Genomic DNA, 23438 nt, shown 5'->3' with positions numbered 1-23438 from the left:
TTGCTAGCCACTGTTTCATGACGTCTACACCTCTTGTGACGATTCTCCTGAGAGCTTCTTGAAGTCTAGGTATCCAGAGTAGCTGTCAACAATGACAACGTAGGATCTTCCTTCGAAGTTGAAGAGATCTGACGCTACTCTTTCCCCCGGGACGTCTGACACTTTGTTGAGATGAAATGGCTCTCTCGCTGGTCTCTTCTCAGTTGCTTGGCATGTGGCACATATTTCCACGTAGCATTTGATGTCGGTCGTTAGTCCTGGCCAATATACAGTCTCGCAGGCTCTCTTCAGATAGCTGTTTATGCCTAGGTGTCCAGCGTGGATCTGGACGAGCAGTCTGTTTCTCCAAGTCTTCGGAATGACTATCCGATCGCTTCTGAGTAACATGTCTTCATACACAGTGAGTTCATCTCTAAATGCCCAATACAGCTTCATTCGTTCACTGAGCCCTCTTGTGGTGCTTGGCCATCCTTCTTTCGTGGCTTGGTTCACTTAATGGATTTCTTTGTCTTGGGCAATGTCCCTCTTTAGCTCTTCCATTGTTTCAGGTGGCATGGGTACAATTGTCATCACTTGTATGCTCGTTTTTGATGCAGTCTCTGCTCAGTAGATTTGCGATAAGGAGTTTCGTTCCTTTCTTGGAGACGATGGTTGGTGCGTACTGCGGTATGTCGAAGAGAAGTCTTTGTAGTCGAGGAGGGGCTTTTCTCAGCGGCTTCTTTGCAATACTGTCGATGGGCTTGTGGTCAATCTCTATGGTTAGCGGTCTTCCATAGATATACTGGCGAAATTTCCGGCAGCCGCAGCGAATCGCTAGGGCCTCCTTCTTGATCTGAGAGGGTAGTTCTATTGTGCTTCTGACATTGCTGCTGAGGCATAGGCAACAGGCTCTCTTTCTTGCAGAAGAACAGCTCCTAGGGCTTTTGAGCTTTCGTCCACTGAAAGGGTCATAGCACCATTAACGTTGTAGTATACGAGTGTTGGTGCACTCTTCGGCGCTTGCTTGATTTTAGTCATCGCCTTGCTCTGTTCCTCTGTCCACAGGTACTCAGTGTCCATGGTGATGAGCTTTCTCAGTGGTGCAGTCTAGTCCGCAAGGTTGGGCACGAACCTCTGGAGGTACTCGATCATCCCTAGCAGTCTCTGTAGCTCGGTCTTGTTCTTTGGTTCATCTCATTGGTCGATGGCGGCTACCTTTTCTTTGTCGATCTTGAGTCCTGTAGTGATTTCGTGACCAAGAAACTTGACTGCAGGCTTGTCAAAGACACACTTGTCCTTGTTGAGTTTAGCGCCAGCTTCTTTCAGAGCATTCATGACCTTATTTGTACTTTCTTGCAGTTGTTCGCTTGTTTCGGCATACACCAGAATGTCGTCTATAGAGTTTACGGTGTTCGGAATGCCTTCCAGGATCCTGCTGATGACTTGTTGAAAAACTTTTGGTGCTGTGGCTATGCCAAAGGGAACTCTCTTAAAGCAGTGCCTGCCCCACGGAGTGCTTAAGGCTATATACTTCTTGGTGCGCTCCGACACCTGCATTTGCCAAAATCCTTTCTTGAGCTCTGGCAGAGTGAACCGCTTAGATCCTCTGACATGCGCAACAATTTCTTCCAGAGTCTTGAGAAGATAGTTTCGTCTTATGAGAACTTTGTTCAGTTCCACTGGATCGATGCAGATCCTGATTTTCCTTGCTGCTTCACAACAACCATTTCACTACAGAATGGAGTTGTTTCTGTGATTTTTTCGACGATTCCTTTCTGTTCCATGCATGCTCGTGAGCTCTTGCTTGACTTCATTCATGAGTGGATATGGGACTCTTCTGGGTGGCTTGTTTTCCAACTTCTTGCTTGCTTCCTCTTTGACATCGGCATCATAGACAAAGTTCTTGATGCAACAGATGCCCTGAAATATTTCGGCATCTTCTCGCGTTGCTTGGAATGTATGCACTCTCTTCACGAGGTTGAGGACTGTATGCTTGGAGCATGTTCTTCATGACAGTTTTTGTGAGACCAATCTGACCGTCATACAAGGAGCTCCTAAGACAGTGCCAGCAGCAGATTGTCGTTTCTATGATATATTAGGAGCGTGACCGCTGCTTCGAGTTGACAGCGACCTTAGCTTTACATACGCGAGGTTTCTCAATTTCTTTGAGCCGCACCCATTCGGACCAGATAGCAAAACGCCAAGTTATTGCGTGTGCGCGCGCGCGCGTGTGTGTGTGCGTGTGTGTGTGCGTGTGCGTGTGCGTGTGTGTGTTTGTGCGCGTGCGTGCGTGTCTGTTTTAGAGCGCAGCTCTTAGGCGCTCGTTCCTGTGTTTCGCGGCGTCACCGTCGCCGTCGGCATCGGCGCCGCCGTTGCTGTCGGCGTAACCACGCGCGTTGCATTATGGGATGTCACAGACCTATACACCAATTCAATTCCCTGCTAAATTTATCGAAGAAACTGAATTGGTGTGTAGGTCCGCCACGTCTCATAAAGCAACAGTGCTCATTCAGTTTCCCCGCCAAATTTAGCGGTAAAACTGGCGTCACTTGGCCTCAAGGCTAACTCCGTTTTTCCGCTAAATTTAGCGGGGAATCGAATTGGTGTTGAGGTCACGCGACGTGAATTTTTCCGCTAAATCTAGAGGAGAAACCAAATGTGTTCATAGGTGACGTGACACGAAGTCATATGACGTCATTTTACCCGCTCAATTTATTGGGGAAACTGAATTGCTGTTGAAGTCCCGTGGAGTCAAGTTTCCAGCTAAATTTAGGGGGAAACTGCGGAAGGAGGGGAGGGTATGCAGGAGTAGAAGAGGAGGGTGAGAAAGAGGAGGATGGAAGGGGACGCGGGAAGAGGAGGGTGCAGAACCGGTATGTGAGGACAGTGATCTATATTTGTACTCATATATATACATATCTCTTTCCCAAATTGTTTACCACGGCAATCGCAAAATCTAAATACCTCGAGCTAAGCTCTAATTTTGCGTTACAAAAATTTGTAAAGGTCTTTCTTTTTTTTGTGAAATAATACTTTAATTAAAATTCGAGATATAGGTCGAAACATGAACCTCGGAAGTCGTAAACACGGGCTAGAATCACGGATAAAACGAGAAAGCGAACGAAAGAAAGCACCTAAAAATGACAGACGTTTATAACTCCCTGTAATACCGAATTAGAGCGCAGGTCTTGAGGAGGAGGGGGGGAGGGTATGGAGAGGAAGGTATGCCCTCCTCCTCCTCTCCGTCCTCCTCCCCCTCTTTCCCTCCCCCGCGTGACGTCACTTGTTACAATTGTGGCGTCACGCGTGACGTCACGTGTGACGTCATTATAAAAAAAACGTCCCATGATGCAATGCGCGGGTCACGAGTGAGACCCGCGCGTTGCAATATGTGACGTTCCCATAATTCAACGCGCGGGACGCTCGTGACGTCACTCGTGACCCTCATGACATACTACGTGACGTCACTTGTGACGTCATTATAGAAAATATCCCATAATGCAACGCGTGGGTCACCAGTGAGACGCGCGCGTTGTGTTATGGGACGTTTCCCATAATGCACCGCGCGCTTGCGCCCACGGCTACGGCGACGCCGCTCAGGCCGGGAACGGGCGCCAAAGAGCTGCACTCTAAAATTCCCCGAGTCATTTCCGTAGGCCCCCGAGAACCGAGCGCTTAACGGTACGCGAATAGCTCGGGAAAACGCGTCTCCCAAAGCGGCCAGCGTTTTTGAGCCTTCGACGTGGCAGAACCTATTTCCGTCTGCCGATCATCAACAGTCTCCCACTCAACTTCACCCAGAGGGCAGCGTCGAGCACGTTCAACAATCCCCCGTCGACACTCGGTTCGACTTTATCGCCGTAAACATCGCGCCGCGAACTTGCTTCCGCACAGTTCTTCCCCAAAAATAACCCGTAAAAAAAAATACGCGGCTTGTCGAGATCCCAATTCAGACGGATATTTTTAGAGACAAACAGGGTGGTCTCAATACGTTGTTCTCCCGATTCGCCCGTCAGAAAAAAAAAGAATAAATAAATAAAAATACACGTTTCTTCCGAGATTGATAGTACCACGTTCCTTGCACTGCATTCCGAAGGAGCTAATCTAGCAGCGCTGAAAGAGCACCGTCACATAGCTCGTTGTTTTTGTATCATCGGCTATAATATATCTCGCGCGTAGAAAAAACCGCAGGATCGCTGCGTATTGTGATTTGTGGGTTGCTTTAATCGGTTATAGCAAATTGCGCAAAGCCGATGAGCTGTGCCGTGACGATGCAATTTTTTCCGGTGCCGGGTTGGCTCTATCGAGCCCATCGTGATGCGAAGTATAGTATTCGATGGGGACGAACCAATCAGCGGGCACTTTTCGCCGAAACCGTCCGTTCTCGCCCTGAGGAACAAGCTTCACCGCGTAGACTAGAAGCAATGCGGCAAAACCCAACCTTTGCGCGGGTGGGATTCGGCGGAGGATACTGTCATTGTGTCGGGCGCGTGCTTCAGTAGGCGGACGTTTTATTTCTGCTGCTCCGATTGTTGGAGATTGCTTCCAGGAAGCTTAATTTGGGTTCGCGTTGTTCTCGAAGACTTCGAGGAAAAGCGAGAAAGATGGTCGGTGTCGTCGAAAGCGGAAACGGGCGGGCCTCTTCTAATTAAATCCTAACCGGACTAGATAGCGCGTCGATTTCGCTTTTCTTTTCTTTTTTTTGCCAAGACTGCATTGCGATTTATTGAAGGAGAATTTATCACCATGTGTCGACTGTACCAGCCGCCGCAGCTATGTATACGTATATCTTTCACCTGTTCTCAGTAATGCCTTACCTGCGCAATTGCTTTTGCCAGAAATTAGCCGATTCAAATTCATTGCTAGACCCGTAGATTCAAGGTACGCTACGTGCGTAACATACGTCGAGGAATGCTACGTGAGTGGCATACACTGAACTTGAATAAATTCTTGTTGTGTTTTATCCGTCGTTATACCAGTTCGCAGCGTTCGCGCTTTTTGTGTTTCTCTATTTTTTTGCCGCGCGTGCTTAAAAAGCGTCTGTATGTAATTGTTATGATGACTCCAGTAAAGGAAACAACAGAGCCGACGTAAAGTTAATATATATATATATATATATATATAATGAAGCGTGGCATTGCTAGATATATAACCAACATTTCGACTAAATAAATCATGCCTCCCAGACCACCTTTTCGTTATTAGCCTCTCGATAAGGTAAGTAAGGTGGGTTGTTTTTATATGCGCGAGAATGTAATCTGTGTATTACTCTGATGTCAGAGATAAACAAACAACAAGGAGAAAGAGAGAAGGAATATACTTATTCTGTTCTGGGTAGCTTCGCCTTTATCCGTTTCTGTAAAGGAGATGGTATCATAATACCGACAGGGGGTCCCAAACCTTTGGGTTCACCAACCAGCTTAAGGCGTTCCAGTGCGCATGCGCAGAAGGTCCGCAAACTTCGACGCCCCAAAGCTGTTTGGAGGACCCAACCACCTCTATTTTGAAACTCCAAATTGTGTTTCGTTTATGGCATGTCTTGAAGCAGAGTATCTACCTAAACGCGGTTTTAAAGTGAAAGAGACATGTGGTACGAAATCGGGACAAACGCGAAGACGGTGCCACGTAGAGAAAACACGACAACCAGGACAACGTCGTCGCTTTTAACAATTAGAGACTGGAGAAGGTGGCTAGTCTTATTCATCTTTCCCGGCTACCCTCTCCCATTGTTTCCCCTCCACTTTCCCGGGCAGAGGGAGAGGAGACGCCAAGACGTAACGGGGGCCGACCAATGGGGATGGTTCCTCATCCGCCACGTGGTACGACGACCGAGGGAGGGGGAAGCGGGCCGTGGGGGAAAGGGCCAAGCTATACCTGCGAAGTTCCCGCCACGCACGTGCTAAAGTCGACTCGGTCCTCCGAGCACGGACGTTCTGGGCGGGTGGCACGATCAAGTCGGGGACCGGTCTGGAACGACGACAGCGGTGAGCCGAACGCTCGCCCACCGGCAAGAACTGACGTCGCCCTCGTGCACAACTTCGGAATCGAAGATGTGCTGACTTGTGCCGTGGACGGATACATCCCAAGGAACGTGTTTTGTGAGCGGCCTTTTTTTTTATTATTTGCTCTCGTCTTTGGTGAGTGTGTGCGTGTGTGTCTGTGTGTCGGCTCTTCCGTGGAACTCGTCCAAGAATGGTTCCGCCAGCGAAGAGGCGAACTGCCCGAGACTGATGGGCGAATCGACGAAGACCCGCGTGGAAGTATTTGGTGAACGCCGACGCTCAGATTTTTACACTCTGCGTCTCGGGTCGAACAGTTTTACGATACGTTTGCCAATGACATAGCGTCCACGACCTCATTGCGTCCGGATTAGTCAAATATTGCGAAAGTAACCTCGTTTAATTTAATAAGACGCCACAATCCTGACAAAATCGAGAACTTCAGAACGTTCCTATAGTTGGCTACAAGTGACAGCGTCAACACTGGGAAGACCCTATATCTACCGGGTAAGCCAAGACAGCTCAATAAATTTTATCTTGAGTTTTCCGTCAGTTCAACCTTTGGAATTTTCCATAATTCTTGACCACCAAAAACCTGTGAGTTCTCCTTGCAAAGGACATTAGGGCACAGGAGACCATTAAATCGACCTGAAGTCTCCAGAAGTCTCAAGAGAGTTCCAATACCATACGAGCCAGTTCCGGAGAGCTTTCTGCCGAGCACGCGCGAATGCAGACAACTCTCCAGAGTCAGATGTCGACGTGAGCTATTAGTCCAGGACTGCGTTAAAAGTCTCAAGAGTCAGACGTTCGCGGCCGCCATCCGTCCAGGAGAGCTTCAAGAGTCACAAGACGGGCATCGCTCATCGTGGGCATGCGAAGACCGGCAGCACGGCGGTCGGCCTGATCACGCCGATGCTCTGTCCAGTCCTGGTGCTTGCGTGGGCCCTTCAGGTCATGGTGGTGCCCGGCCAGACCAGGGCCGTCATGGGAGGTGATCCGGAGAGATCGCGGGCGATCGAACTGATCAAGGGACGCATCCTCGCGGACTTGGGACTCAGCAGTGCGCCCAGCGGCGCTCCCAGCGAGGCGCAAGGTACGCTCAGCAAGGCTCACATGGACCACATGATGCGCGTGTACCGTCGCAGTGTACAGAGATCCGTCGAACCTGGTCCTGGAGAACGGGTGCGGAACGACAGGAAAGAGTTCGCCAGGGGAAACGAGCGGGAAGTGATGCATTACTACAGCTTCAAGAATCAGGGTGAGTCTTCTTGGTCCCTTTGTCTTCGAGATGCGAAACATGGGACATCGTAGAATGAGTTGCGTAATTGTAACGTTCCTTGCATTTTTCTTCTATACTATGGGTCGTTGAGGAGGTTCTAGGGGCGCATAAAAAGTTTTGCTAACGCAGCATTCACACTGCTAATACATAGTACAGGAGACAGTCGCATACACTCTCAGGAGTGCTTCTTCCTTGCTTGAGCCCCTGTCATATTGGTCTTATTGAAACTATCTCCTGACATGTTCAAAGCAGACATGTGTGTAAAACAAACATGCTGCGAACAGGTTTGGGGTGTGCCGACAAATAATTCTGTCATTATGTCTGCAGCGAACACTGTCTTTTGTAAGATGTGTCAGCAGTGTGAACCCGGTTTGAGACATCTATAGCTGCATCAATCCTAAAGAAGCGCTTCTTCAGCATCTTTTGCCACCTTGATGCTTCTAGTAGGTATTCTGCAATTTCCTCCTATGAGCGTCGTTGTAAAGTTATCGCGTTGCTGTTATATTTTCGTGAACCTTGAATAATATGCAAACTAGACCTTCGTCACTCTTACCCATAATGATCTGATGGTTTTATGACAGTCAGAGAGCAACAAGGAGACAGCCTACCCGCAGCGCGAACAGGATTTCTGTTAGTCTTCTGATCACAGATAAGGCGAAGGAATTGTGTGCTGCGTACGCTCGTCGCATGATACTACCAGTTTATAGCACACACAAGGTCGTCGCTGCAGGCTGCCTGAACGTGCGGTCGTACTTCGACGCGATCGGACGTTTCGAGTCGAGAGCGCAGTCAAAAGCTGTCCGACACCGACAGACCGTCGAAGACTCTTCCGTGCTGACGACAGATTGGATCACCAGCGAAATCATGTGCCGTTTAAAGTCTGCCAGAATGTAAATAGCCTACGTGTATGCATAAATACAAAATTCTAGATGTCAGCTTTAATTCTTAAAGGTAACTCTTACTGTGCGCATTTATTGTAGACCTCTCCAATTAGAGTCACTAAACAAACTATAGGCTTTAGAGTAACGAAACCTTAGCCATCTTGGTGCTTGAAGCCATCGTTGGCAGTTGTCCGGAGCTTTATCTGAAATCGCAGGAAAAGCTCTTGCGTCCTCCAGAAATGCTAAAACAATCCACTACGGTGCCAAGGGATATCGGCCGAGCTTCCTGGCACCACGTACCTAATGCTCACGTAGTCGCGTTTTCGAATCGTCACTATCGGCAATTGCGCTCGTGCTGCACCGAGCACCAAAACATGGCGGCGCCCACGAGTGCATCGAGGAATGGGGAGTGCCACTATGCTACTGCTCTAAGCGTAGCGTACTTTGCTGGCTCTATATAGTTCCAATAAAGGACTTGTGGTTTTTGGCAGTTTGTCGCGTTCATGCGTTTAGCGCGTATAAACATATTGGTAGTATATTTGTCACATCTTTTCCCTCGTTTGTACGTGAAGCTTCGCTGTTTAATCGATGCCCTTAATAACTCACCTACACTCTCCATACTGGTTTTTCAGCTGATGACCTCTCTTGACCCTCTCTAGCCAATCGAGCGATGGCTGCCCGGCAAATAGAGCTATTTTTATTCTCTCGTTTTTGTTATAGTGCTTGTTTCTGACAGCGCGTGGATAAGAAAAGACCTCGCTGGACGGAGGACGGCATGGTGTAATTGCGGCGAGAGAGGAGGATTGGGAGTCTAGCCACAGAGGGAAAGAGCTGGAGAAGAAAAAAAAAAGTTAGTAACCGAACAAGCAATAAAGAAAGCGCACCTAAGCGGCTTACAGAAAAGCGAACTTCCTCGGCTTCCAGGCAACTTTACGGAGCAATCGGTCGTACAGGGCAAGTGGATCTTCGCCGTCACGGAAGGTCGACACGTGGGGCTTGACAACGCCCGCGTGGTCGTAAACAGCCGCGCTCCACTCCGTACGTGTGGCGCGCAGACGACGAGTCTTTTCTCGGCCCTTCTAAAAAGATGGTTATTTCTACCCTTTAAATATCTTTAATTGACGCTTGATTTATATTGAACTTAAGCTAAGACGTGCGCCGTGACCGCCAGCCTGGTTTGGAGGCGGTTCCTGCTGCCGCGTCCAGTGGTCCAGGAAGTCTCACTTGGGAACCGCATTGAATCTTCAAAGATTCCTTGGTTTTGAAGGAAGCAACTCATTTCCTTCACACGTGCTCATAGCCCTCTTTCTTTTACTTTCATGATTTGCAGCCAGGTGATCACCAAACGTCTTACAAGTATCTTGGCGTCCGCTTATCTGACGATCTTTCACGGAGCACGCATCTAACATATCCTGTCTAACGCTAACCGCTCTCTTGGCTAACCACGACGGAATCTAAACTCTTAAGATCACAAGTTGAATTTGCGTCATTCATCCGGGTCTCTTGGCAACGTAGATTAATGACAAACATAAAGGCACATCCAAATCGCGCCATTCGGATTACTCACGAGACACCAGCATTACATTCTTACGAATGAAATCTAGCTTTGACCTGCTCTCGTCTATGAGGACATTATATGGTCTGTCTCTTTTTGGCAAGTTTTACTATGATAACCATGACATCAGAACTTCATTGCTATTCTCATTCCACTCGCAAATTTCTCCACATTGATAACGTTTGTAAAGACCGTTCAATTTTCGCTTCATTGGTCTCGTGTCCTTAACTCTACCTTTCCATTAACAATTACAGACTGAAACTATTTGCCTAACGCAGTGTCGTGGCCCAGAAAGATCAAACCACATTCATATCCCAACTAACCACGCAGTTTCAGTTGCATTAGAAACAAATTTGATTTGTGCTTGTAGAAATGTTTTATTTATTCATTTATTTATTCTGTTTAATTAGCTGCTTTTCCCCTAAAGGTTTTTAAATGTTTATTTTTTTTATGTTTCTTGCCTTATATAACAAAGTTCTCCAGACTTGTGTAATGTCCTTAAGGACTTTCAAGGTTTAATAAATATTGATGATGATGATGATGAAGGACCGTATTCTGGACATAGTAGCCTCATATCCTGAGACCCACTGAACTTGTGTGGCGAATGATTGATCTTCCGACGGGTGCAGTTTTTTTCTGCGCTTCCGGGGTTGCTGAACCCGACGACTTGATTGCTGAAACAGGGGAACGTTCGAGGTGGCAGGAACTTATCAGGGAGGCCAAATTTACGAGTGACCCCTCTTTCTTCTTGTGGCATAATCACGGTGGTACGAAGGGCAGACAGGATCTGACATCGTTCATGGTTTCTCGTGGACCATTTTCGCGAACTAGTCGTCTTTAGAATGTCAGTTTGTATTCGGGAATGCTATCTAAAATATAAGAACTCGTTGCTACGGCGTTAACCTTGCTTAAAAAAAAACAGTTCGAGAAAACTGCACTTTAATGATGATGTATAAAGTCTCTAACGTCCTTAAAGCAGCGGTTGCCGCGCGTATAAGCGCGGGAGACCAGAATTACTGCCGTTGCAAGATCGACGCGTCAGAAAACGTTGCTCTTTGTGAAGTTCGTCGCAACCCCCGGTGATGAAAAAAAAAAAAAAAAAAAAAAGAAGAACAGATTTCGTTTTTCCAGTTGCAGGGAAATTGTGAGGTCCACACGCGTCTCCTTCGAACACGCGAATTGATTGCGCGGATCTTGCGATGAGCTTTCGAGGCATTCCTTTGCGTTCTTCGAACGGTGATGTTTTCAAGCGCATTTTTATGGCGATGGCGTGACTGCGCGCTCTCATCCGTAATCCAAAAGCTTGCAACTTATCGTTCTTTTGTATACCAGTGTATGTTTCAGTAAGCCACTCTCTCTATACGAGTTGGTAATAGACCCATTTCAAAAGTGCGCGCCATCCAGTAGTGGCTCCACGGGGTCTGCCATTGTTTGGGCAGGCTCTGAGGTCTGCGTCAGTATTTGCGCGAACCCGGCTCGGCTCGTATTGGCTACAAGTCTGACGTCAGCGTTCGGCGAGCACTCGGATCCAATCGCACGCTTTCGTGCCCTACGAATGGCGACCACCATTGTTGCTTGGTGGATTTTTGAGCAGAGTCTATTCTCCAGGTAGGTGTGGGATTTGTAAAGTAGGCACGCATATATACATTGGTATGCTTTCATTTCCTGTTGAAACTACTATTTTTTACAAGACACAAAATCTACGATAATGTAGTCGGTGACAGGGTTCAGTAGAAGCCCCGCCTCCAGCGCGTGCTCGTTGCCGTCCGCTGGGCTTTGGCTGCGCGTGCGACGAGCCGTTATCAAAGGCAGAAAGTTACTGAATTCTTAACGTGTCGCTGACTGTAGTCACAATGCACTCGCAACTATGATCCTTGAAACCCTATAAAGGACCGAGAATGCATCTTGACCTCTTACAAGTTCTAATACGTTGTATAAAACTATTTCCAAAGTAAATTAAGTATAGATATGTAAAATGATTATATCTCACTTTATTTTGAGGATTTTACAAGGCGAAAAGAAAAAGCGCCACCATCCTTATCTCGACAATTTTTTTCTTCAAAACTCGTTGCCACGTGTTACAAAAAACTAAAGAAAGCCCATTTTTCTGTGCCTTGATTAATCTGGGGGTTCAACAAATTCCATTGATTGAACATAAAAGTGTCAGATCTTCAAAGGCGGCTTTCGAAATCCGCGTACGATCGACTTGTGAACCACCATGTTCCTTCCCTTTTTTTATATATTTTGAGTTTTTTCGTTTGTCTCCTCTGGGTCTGCCCGATTTTGTATGTTACTCATTCTGCTTTTGCTCACCTCTTCATAAGACAAGGTCATTACGTCCGCCACACGTGGATACATAAATCAAACTTTGTGGTATTTATTACGCCACAATCTTCAATGCACTACATGAACAAAAAAAATATAATAATAATATAAACTCCGAAGGCATCAAATTGTCGCGGTAAAAACCCAGCGTTAACCTTTTTTTTCTGAAAAAAAAAAAAAAATCTTTAAGACGAGACGTCGTTTTTTTTTCGCTTCGGCATCCGAAGCTTGCACAAGCAGCTTGATAACGGAAATGCCACTGGTCGGCGGAGATTGTCACCCACTGCGTGCTCAGTAAGGAGAGCGTGCAGTAAGCATGGTACGCTGCAGACTAGTAAGTAATGATTAACGGGTCTGGGAGCGAGAGGCGACAAGACTAATACCTCGCTGCGACCCCCTGGGGGTAGACTCATCAATTCGCAGCGTACATCAGCGAGCCATGGGGATCGGATCAGGCATTTCAAAGATTTCTCGATTTTTTTTTTCTCCAGGCGATATCATTTTGTAGATCTTATCAGAGGCGGCAAGTTGTGTCCGGAATTAATTGGCGACCTTGTCAAACTGTCTTTTTTTTTTTTATATATATATATTTCGAGTTTCACCTTCTGCATTTAAAGCAACATTAATTTTTTTTTTTTTTCCTTTGGTGAGCTAGTATTTTTTTTTTGTTGTAAATTTTCAGGTTTTTAAAACATTTTTTTTCCCTCACAACTCAAGTGTTTCCGTTGACAAAGCTTCTTATTCAAAAGAGACGAGAAGAAAGCAGCAGTTTATGTTCACGATTTTTGATTCCCGATTCGTTCTTCTGAGCTCTTATCGGCAAATGTGTTGTGCGCATTGGTTGCGGAGCTCTACTGTGATGCGTGCGACTTGCTTACCACTGTCGGAGCCGTAAGTGACCATAGCCCTGGTTAGGCTTAAACTAACCGGGCGTAGTAGAAGAGGTACTGCTGCGAGCCATCGCTCAATTTTAAGGAAACAGCCAGTATTCGTATCTTCAGAGATCTACGCACACCCCCCCCCCCCCCACACACACACGCACACTTTTCAGAATATCCCACGCAAAGTATACAAACCCATGGTGCACACAATCAGGAACATCAAAATTAATCTTCAACCCCCTCCCCCCTTCCCAGCGAAGATCGATAATCCAAGGTATAAACCCGAGCATTTACTTGTCCATACATTCATCTAGTGCGAGCAGACGACACTGAAGCGGTGACATTCGTCTGCCGCATACAATATACACGCACGTACGCCGCTCCGTCTCTTCCCGAGCCAGAGGGACCATTCCCGAAAACGGCCCTGGTCAGGGCAATAAAATTCTCGGGGGAGAAGTAGAAATGCCGTCGAAGCGCGCAAAAACACACATAAAACCAGACAACGAAATAGCTCAGGACGGCGGAGAGAGAGAGAAGGCGCCGCAAGCCAAGCGCTGGTGGGAAGATTCCCGCAGCGATCCTGGGGCCGATAGCTGCATACCTGTCGCTTTCCTGACGGTCGCGGCCAGGCACCTTGCACGGGCAATACTAGCCAGAAGACAAGGCCCGCGCGCGACGTCGTCGTCGGTGGACTTCCCGACTTGCTCCAAGCGGCTAACACGCTCAAGCTCGACGCGAGGCGCCGCAAGGCGGCAGACGCGTCGCCACTTGCTAGCGTCGCTTTCTCTGTGAGACGCTGCAAGATACGCTAGCGGCGATGCTGACGCGAGCTAGGCGGCGCTGCGTCGGTCCACTCGCGATGACGTCAGAGGAGGAAATGTCTAGGCCTTGTCTTTCAGCTGGTATTGGTGCAGGCGTCGTCCTCGTCCGCCAGCGCAACCTCCTCTTCCTCACACGGTTACTGTTCTCCCGAACGATACAATCTTCTTCCTTTCTTCGCGGGCTTTCGGCCGTGCTTATCTGTCGCGTGAAGCAAAAGGACCGATATATGGAGGCGCCGATGGTCTCTCTCTCTTGACGACCGGGCACGGTTTGTTTCGCCGGTTGCCGGTCCTTGTCTTGGGTTTTTCGGAGGAGGGGAACCTTTTTTTCTGGTGGTTTACCGGTTTCGCGGCTGGTGTTGTTGATGTGGGCAACCCCGCGTGTGCCGGAGACGTGGACGGGCGTTTGTCTGCCGTGCTTAGAACGTCAATCTGACTTGTAGTACTGAGACTTTACAGGAGGGCTGCTCGTCTAATTACTTTAAGGCAGAGTACACTGACTATCTGCGCACGTGCATCGAGCATGCATGTACCGTCATAAGCAATATTAATTCGCGTTTTTGAGGTAGACACGTCTCTTTCCGTTTTCATCACTCGTTGAACTATTTTAGAACCAGCTTTAATTGGCCTACCACGTGAGTCGCCAAATCGATAACGCACAGAGAGTCATTTTTTATATTTTATTCGTGAAGGCAACGACCTGCCTAATGAAGGTATCTCTCAAAGAGCCCCCACAGCGCTAATTTTGCCCTGCTTAACCGGTCACTGTCGCCTCTTGCACGAACTGTTGGGGTGATGAATTGCCGGGCTAATCGAGTGTTGGCTTAAGCGGGACGCTACAACCAAACGTACGCACACCTCTCAGTTTGCAACGCCCAGACGACACACCCTCCGACGCCCCTTAGCAAAAGAAAAGACACCAAAACCTGTAATGCAACATTTTCTTCCGTCTGATTGACGGCAACGTACAGCAGCTGGTTGGCATCCAGATGAATGGCACGGCTCTCGTCGATAAATAGGCTTCTTTCCTGACTGAGCCGCGCGTTTTCTGTTGAAGGTCCTGAACAGATATTTTACCTTCTTCCATTCAGTGGGATGCTGGAAAACCAAAAATAATTGTGTTGCGTCGCGTGTTTTTTTAGGCAGCGGAAAATGACTCAGCCCCACCGTAGGTGAGGAATCGAATGACCCAGCCTGGGTTCTTTCGATGTACATCACGCAGTAGTGTCACACTAACAACGTACGTCTGTACAATGATCCTCGAGATCGAAACGGGCAAGGGTGAGGATTGAGCCCAGGGTCCCTGGCTTCTGCTGCTTGAGCTGTCAGAAAATCAGGCAGTACAGAAGATAATGACCGTTAAGCTAAATTCACAATACCAATGCATGACCGTTAAGCTGGATTCACAATCCTGATGCATCATACAAACTAGAGCCTAAAACCACTGCCTGAGGAGTTTCCCTTCCTTGTATTCGCCCTTTTCTGTTTGGCCACAAACTCAGTGGCACCACCTATTGGGTAGCCCGGGCACACTTCCGGTTCACGTATGTTTCCTAACATTTTACTCGTCACTTTTTTATGATAAGAGTGAATTAAGTCTGACAGTGCTATAAGTGGCCATTTTCAGCAGATAGCGCGTATATTTGACGTCGTAAATGTTGCGAAACCCGCCGTCTAGTTTAGAACCGGAAGTGGTTGGGGGCGATTTGCACACTGCGCCACCACGTTTCAACTAACGCGATAGAGTGAAAACTGTCGATTCTGTCACGTTAGAATAAACTGTCTGCAGACAGGTTCGAAGCATACATACGAATAACGCACACATCCTTCGAACATGCCCTAGATGTAGACAATTCTCTCATCGTGTCTACAACGAACACCGTGGCGCTTTTACGAAGTATGAGCGCTGAGACGGTGGCTTTGAACAGCGGTATCTTGGTCGGAGTCAATACGGACCGCAAGTTCGTCTGCTTCTTTTATAGGGGTTGCGATGACGTCACAAAGACGCCGAGCTCTGATTGGTACTGAAGGAAAGATAGTGGGTAGCCCTCAATGCAGCGTGTTTTGAGGTCTATCCACTATCCTCCAATCAGAAACAATCAGAGTTCGGCGTCTTTGTGACGTCATCGCAACTCTTGCGCAAGAAAGAAGCAGACGACTTGCTCTCCGCATAAGAAGTTTTCGTAGATCGTTTTCACCGTCCCACAACGGCTCTCCGCTACCCTCCACGATACCCGGAACTCTGCAGTTGAGGCCATCGGCACGCAGGCGCAGTAGCGGCTTCTTCGTTGTGGAGGGCTTAGTGGAGCGGGAAAAGCGGTCTACGAACACTCCCTAATGGGCTTCTGATGTCCCCCACCGTAGATGAGAACTTAGTAGTGGTACACGAGTGAACGCCGGTATGATGCTCGTCCAGATCCCCAGAGGTGAGGAGCGCGAGCCGCCAAAAAAAAAAAAAAAAAAAAAAAAACAGGCAGTCCAAAAGATACAAGTGACCGCCGCACGCAGGTACCGGTTTGGAATAACGTAAACTGCTGTACGCCTCCCCGATAGTCCGGCAAGGAAAAGCACCGCTTCATCGGGAAGTACGCAGAGAACGAACGCGAATGCCCCTTGTGCAGCGTAACGGGAACCTCGGCCGCTTTGCAGGGGGATGTCAGGCACGTGCCAGTCGCCAATTAACAAGCCTCGTAATCGCTCGTGTTCAAGGATCTGCATGGCAGCGCCCAGGAGGCCCGAGCTTGCCATCGCTCATAGATGCGAATGTATAAAAACTGAAACCGGTCCCTGGGAAGCTTTTACGGCTAACCTTTGTCTACGGACCGTAACCGTCGATAAAATCGGGAACGCTTGTTGCCGGAGCCGCTGAACGTCGTGGATTCCAACAGGACCTCTCGTGCACCAGAAGGTCAGTCGCAAGAATGTTTACGAAGAGCGCTAATGATCGCCTCCTGCGAATCGAGCCAATCGCCAACGGTGCGGGGTTTGTCGAGTATCCCTAGCGTAAAAAGACACACAAAAAATGATAAGGCTCCTCCACGAGGGTTTGCTTGCTGCAATTGCGAGAGACTGCGGCCAGTTTCAAAAGGTCGATCAGGGGGTGTTTATCGGCCGAGTGGGCGTCCCTTGACGAAACTAACTGCGAAGTAATCGGTTAAGAAAGTGTCGGATGTCCACGTGGCAGAGAAATATGAAGGGCAGGCGAAACAGAACTGGTAGGGTAACCTAATCAATTCCTGTGATCGCTAGGAAAGTAGATCGGTGGCCTGTGAGGTCGTAGCATCACTCGGTCGCTAAAAATTCCATCTGGAACAGCTATTGTAGCAAGAAACACCGTCGTTGTAAGTAATCAGGTCCTGTAGGCATTCCGCTACCGGCAGCTATGTTTAGTCATCAACAGTGGAAAACGGGGCGTCACCACCAGAGATCATGTTTTTTGTAGTTTTGAGGTCAACCGGATCAACTCAATCGACCGAGAAGTCACCAAGTGCGGAGCAAGATGATCATAGCGAATCGCGTCTCCCTTCTGTAAGTAATTTACCCTAACACAAATGAACAAAACACGGTTAGGCTCAGCAACTTCATCTGTGCGTACTCGAGACAGACATAGGTACACAGCAACAACTGCGGCCCGCCTTCCACGATTGACCAAGAGCTCACTAAGGCGTCTTTAGTCGAACGTATTCTATTTTCATTTAAGGTTGACAGCTTTGGAACTGTTGCTGTTGAATTGGCTACAAGATTCCATCGTGTTCTTCACACCTCATCGGACTGATGCTAAGTTCCCAGCTTCAGAATCATTGATGAGAATCGCGGCCGCGACCTCACGGGCAGGAACCCCAGTTCAAAAGGTTGATCAATTTTCTGCCGACGTATACTGAGCCAGTGCATCAAAAAACAAATAATTAGTGCATGACAGCTAAGAAGCTCAGGGCGGCCTTCTGCAGAGCACACGTTTGTCTGCTGCTTTGGCAGGGGCTCTGGTGACGCCAGAATGCCGAACTCTTATTGACTCTGATTGAAGGATAGTGGGTAGAGCTCAATGCTAACTGCCTTGTGGTCTACCCACTATCCTTCCAATCGGAGCCAATCAGGGCTCGGCTTTTCACCTCACCGCAACCCTCGCGCATTGCAAGTAGCAGACGAGCTCTCGCTCCACATAATAAGATGCTGGGGATACTGTCAGCGACTGAAAGGAGGTCTTACATCCACCTCTACACAGACCGAATTTGAAGGAAGTTGTAGAATTGGACGGCGCCGGGAGGCAGGCGGCCACGACTTGACACAAGACGGAAAACTCCGCAGTTTCGGGGTGCTCGTAACGTCATGCCTTGGCTCGTGGTTCGCGGATGACGCTGGGCCCGCGGAATGTTCTGGTGACAGAATAGAAACGACAGTTTCGAAGTTTTTTTGTGTGTTTTTGTTTGTGACGATCATGCAGCTCTAATTGTTCTGTCGTCTGTACGGGCCTACCGCTTCTTTTCTAAGGGTGCCGGCTAAAAATATCGTGGGGTTCGGGTAAAACAGGGTTCACAACAGGTGTTCGACGGCTAAATTTGGAACAGACGGAAGGGTGACACGAGCATTCCGACTTGTCTTCTGTTATTTTTCTGTTGTTTTGGTTCCGTTCGTTGTTTATGGAGTCGGCAACATTCCGGGCATGCTATACTCGGGTTGTTTCGACAAAAGCACCGGTCACAGCGCGAATATATAGCGCAAAAGAACAGTCTGTATAAACACCGTCTGAGGCGTTCTGACGGTCACATTGGTCATACAAATTACTGTTCGCAAACACGTTCGAAACATGGATCTGTACGAAGAAAATGTACTTCGAATATGTTTGACTCCTGTCCGCAGAAAAATATGTTGTCATCGTGTCTGGAGCGAACGCCATGTATTTGGTATAATATATGAGGAGTGTTACTTTAACGTTTCCTTGTTTCCCACGTTTCTTTGTTTGGGTTTTTCTTCTTTTTTTTTATCTGGGTGAAGGGGAGGCGTTCTTATGTCTTATACTCCGTTTCACATCAACGGTCCGACCACAGCCGTCATTTTAAGAAACGCAGGACGAGGCCTATACGGAGAACAAGTTGGTCTGCTTCTTGTGCGGTAGGTTGCAGTGACGTCACACCGTCGAGCTTTGATTGGCTCTGATGGATGGATAGTGGGTAGACCTCAGTGCTACAGCTCCCTCGAGGTCTACCCACCATCCTTACAATCGGAGCCAATCAGAGGTCGGTGTTTTGACGACACGGCAACCCCTGTTCAAGAAGCAGACGAACTTGGTTTTTTCGCCTGATGTTCTTGCTTTGCGATTCTTGCATTGGCGTCGGCCAACATCATCATCTCATCGGTTGTAGAGCGATAATGAGATTCTCGGCTCATGTCAGTACTTTTGCTTTTACTGAGTTCACTGTGATTATGATCACGGAACGACACTGAGTTTGAATTGTGTGCATTGCATATCGCGTCCCGAGACAAGAGATGTATAGCGCATGTCGACAACAAGACAGCGGACAATTGTTGTTGTTGTTGTTTATGTTGTTTTACAATCTCGGTACGAAGCGCTGCGAGGCGCGTCACTGATTAGACATCTGCACATTTCGCTTGGAAAAACATATTAGCTAGATCAGTTTAAAGTTACTGTCTTTTACCATCTGAAACCCGCATAGTTACGCTGTCGGTACTTCAAAGGATGCCGGTACTTGCAAAGGGACCCCAAGTGCGCCTCTCTAAGAAATTTACGTCTTGTCGCGAGAAGAAAGTACCTCCCTCAGGACGTTGCCACACGTCACATTCTGATGACGCCGTCTCGCATCGCGTAATCTCTTATCTCCGTAAAATCGCCGAACGACGAAAGCGCCGGCGCGTTGTCCAACTTCGGCCGCCAAGTAAGTCTGCATGTTGGCTAAAAATAAATAATCAGCCTTACCAGAAAACGAGCAGGGTTCCCAGTTTTAAAAACAAATGTGCCAGAAGTATTCATCTGAGCCTGCATGCGAGGGTTGTTCTCAACGCGGCGGAGGTGACTTGAATCGTAATGCGACGGCCTTGGAAGGGGCCCGATCGGTGACCGATGTCGAAGAATGGTTGAGATGAGGATATCGGTGCCCAATTTGTCAGTACCGGGGGGATCTCTCAATCTCGGAGTGTTAAGAAGGTAGACACGGCGTAGAGCGGGCATCTAAAGGTAAGCGGTAATCGGCGCAAATTGGCTGATAAATGGCGGGCGAAAGGGTGTAGGCAGACTCTTTTGCTTCTCTTTCGCGATCGTTTCTCGCAACCTTGGAATAGTGATGATCGCGCATTGCTACACTTGGCACGCGGGGTCTTCTTGCAGCTATGGCGGTGCCGCATCCAGAAATCAGCCGCCTTATTTACCCGTACGGCAGGCACCTGTTTTCCCACTCGCGCCGCCTTCTCTTGTTGCTGTTTTTGTGTCTCTTTCTCAAGGCTCCTGACTATTCGAAACGCTAACGAGAAGTGTTATGGTCGCTAATTGTTTGGACGCATCGCAGGCGCTCGCCGGAATGTTTTCGTGAGTCTATTTTGTGTAATAATCACTTACGCGACGTATCGCATAAGGTGGGAAAACAGAGCATTATGTAAACCATCTTGCACAGCCATCTGCAATCACGATGCACAGCGTGATGATGATGATGATGTTGATGCGCGAAAGGGAAAGTGGCAAGTACTGGACCGGTGCCCCAGTTGGCTTGTTTGAAATTCAGGTTCGCACGTTCGTTTATATGCCAACTTAAAAAAAGACGTGTGGAGCGAGTACTCAATGAAACAAACCAGCCCAAGGCGAAGCGCGAGCTAGCCCGCGCTCCTGGCTCTTGAGCGCTCGTTCTGCGAAAGAACGTTTCCAAAGCCGGGATTACTCTCGCATACCATACACGATCCTTCATGCTATTGCACGAGACACGCCTTTTGAGCGTAGTCCTTGCTATTCGAAGGGAGGGAGGGCTTTCACTGAAAGTTCGCGCTGCAGAACCCAGGGTTCAGTCGCCACCCCTGCCCGTTTCGATCTGAGTGATCGTCGTACCGGCGTACTGTCGCGTACCGTTACTGCGTGAAAAACGTTAATAACCTTAGGAGCTGGCAGAGGTATACACTCTAGAAAAGAAAAAAATTGCCGTCTTACACCCTTTTGCCCCATATAATGCACACCAAAATTTTAGTAAGATGTAGAGCGCACTGAGGTCGAACAGAGTGCCCCAACTCTTACGATGGGCTTGATAACGGTGCGATATAACTAATAAAACAGCCAAAGTACGTATCAAAAAAGGAAAAAAAAGGAAACGCTGAGGTTTTGCGTGTAAGGCCAAGAAAAAACCCGATTATTATTATTATTATTTTTTTATTAAGTTGTACCACTTGGCTATGAAGCCGCTCGTGAAAGCTGGTAGTGTCGATTCGACGTCAGCGCGATGTACGTCGAACTGAATTTTGGGGTGTCCAATTGGGACAAGGGGTGTAAGAATGCACCTTTTTTTTTTTTTTTCCTGAGAATACTGCACAGACTAAATTTCTCAGCCACGGTAGAGACTCCAGGCATCCATTCGGAACGACTCACTTCTCGCCGTCTAAACAAACAGCAAGACACCCCAACAGGGTCCGGACGGATGTGGGAGGGCACAAATATAGACGCTTTACAACAGTTGTGCATGGGCGCCGCCATAACTGGCCTTCAGTTTTTGTTTCCGCTTATTCCATTTTCTTCCCTTCGTCATTACCCTAGCAGTCCAGGATTTTGCCATCTTAGATTCCATTGTGTCCTTCTTCCCAGCATTGACCTTTCTGGAGGCTCGTCAACACCCGTTCCAGTGGCTCGGTATCTCCGTAAGACAAGAGAAGGTCAGCAATGGCGGCTGTATTCTGGCGCGTGTGTAAAGCCTCTATAGCGGCACGAGTTTTATCCTCCACTTTACGATGGACCGCAGAGAACGCTAGAAGCCATCGGAACACATTCTGTGTGTTGTGAGCAGACTTAAACGAGACACTTACAAACAACTATTTAAATTAACGAGTGCCAGGCAAAATCGTAACTGAGTAACGCACTAAATACGCATTCCTGAAAACTGTTTGAGTAGAGTGTTAAATATTTGAAGAAAAGCCACTCGTGACTTTTAAGATACTCTTAAGCTAATATTTGTTGCGCAGTTCACATAACCTTCAAAAACAAAAACACATAAAAAAAACTTTTTTTTCTTTTTGTTTTTATATCGGCAAGAAAGAACAGGTGCCTTCTCGCATTCTTCCCCTCAGACAAAACAATTAAAATATGTAATTTCTTTTTGTATGTTCGTGTCTTCCGAAAGTGGAAGCAACTTACGAAAGGTATTTAAGCACAAAATGCTGACTTTTAAAAGCATTTGTGAGATGCCAAGTTACTCGCAAAAGAATTTAAGATATAGCAACTTACGTGGAAGCAACTTGCGAAAGGTATTTAAGCACAAAATACTGACTTGCGAGCGCATTTCTGAGATACCAAGTTACTCGCAAAAGCATTTAAGATACAGCAACTTGCGTGGAGTGATCAGGTCACGCGCTCGCTAGCGCCACGTGACATTTGGCACGGAAGGGCCTTGTAGTGACGTAATACATTCTTTGTTTTGGATCGGCTGGTATGGCTCGTATATATGGCATTCGCTACGGGCCATTGTGCCGCGAAGCAAACATGTCGTCTGGCTCATTTTGCAGACCTTATGGTTCACTGTATGAAGCCTCCCTTCGGCAGTCATTCCACAAGTCCAGACGGGAGAGCCCCCCTTCGCGCGTTGCCCTGGGCTGCTTCAGAAGGCGCTCGCAATAAGGACGGCGGACCCCCTAGAGAGCGCTTCGTGCGCCTTTAACCCGATAAACAGATCGCCCTCCGTGCGGCGCTTTAATCCGAAAAGGCTTAAGTCGCCGCGCTGAATGGAAGCACGTTGACGATGTCGTTCATTTTTGTCTTTCCCGAGAAGTCTACGGCTCCGATTGACTTCTCCTTTACTTTATTACTTTCGTCTATAATTTTCGGGCGACACTTTGAGCTCGCGCGCTCGTGCGGCTTCGCTTAGCCCAGCTCTGGCAGGGCGGCGTGGACATGGCAGCGAGGAAGCCGACGTGCCGGAGAATTCTGTGCGACCAGGGTAGAGTCGGTGACCAGAGTAAGGAAAGTTAGAACTCGATTTACTCGCCGCCCAACGTACAAATCGGTTCGTGTCACATGCAGCAGTTGACAGGTTTGGAACAAAGTCATGGTCGCACTACTAATGCCTACATCGTCAGAAAGAAAGATCATCTGGAAACACTGTGAAAAACCGCGTTTTTTTTGTTTTTTTTTGTATGAGCAATGTGATTGTGACACGAGGAAGAAATACGCGTCGAACAATTTCTGCATATTGGCTTTTGTACATTCTGTATAATGTATATTGGCGGTGTGGTTCGGGCTTAAGCAGGAAGTTAAACTTGGCGCCGGGAAACGAACGTTCTTCAGCGTTCGGGTGCTTTCCTAGATTCAGTGCCGAGATCGAATAAAGTATGGGATAAAACTCGCTTTGCTCGTCGAGAAACGTACATATCGGATCATGGCGAATGGCAGCACAAACTATAGGGGTATAGAAATATGGAACACAAGCTGTTTACGCCTTCTGTTGTGTTTAAGTCGCTCTTGCGCCATGAAACCCCAATCATCATCATCATCATTATTGTTGTGTGCGTGTGTGTCTCC

General features: G+C 47.9%; 1 protein-coding gene across 1 annotated transcript in view; it reads left to right on the top strand.

The window, feature by feature from the left end:
• Nucleotides 1-6890: 6890 nt before the first annotated feature.
• The window catches only part of LOC8034996 (bone morphogenetic protein 4), a 60426-nt gene continuing 43878 nt past the window's right edge, over nucleotides 6891-23438 (top strand). The window contains exon 1 of the mRNA XM_040499319.2: nucleotides 6891-7236. Within this exon, the coding sequence (XP_040355253.1) occupies nucleotides 6891-7236 (346 nt within the window). The remainder of the gene's footprint in view (nucleotides 7237-23438) is intronic.

Source organism: Ixodes scapularis, unplaced genomic scaffold, assembly GCF_016920785.2.
Source record: "Ixodes scapularis isolate PalLabHiFi unplaced genomic scaffold, ASM1692078v2 PGA_scaffold12__126_contigs__length_90152505, whole genome shotgun sequence".
Taxonomy (NCBI): domain Eukaryota; kingdom Metazoa; phylum Arthropoda; class Arachnida; order Ixodida; family Ixodidae; genus Ixodes; species Ixodes scapularis.
This window is presented reverse-complemented; position numbering and strand designations above follow the sequence as displayed.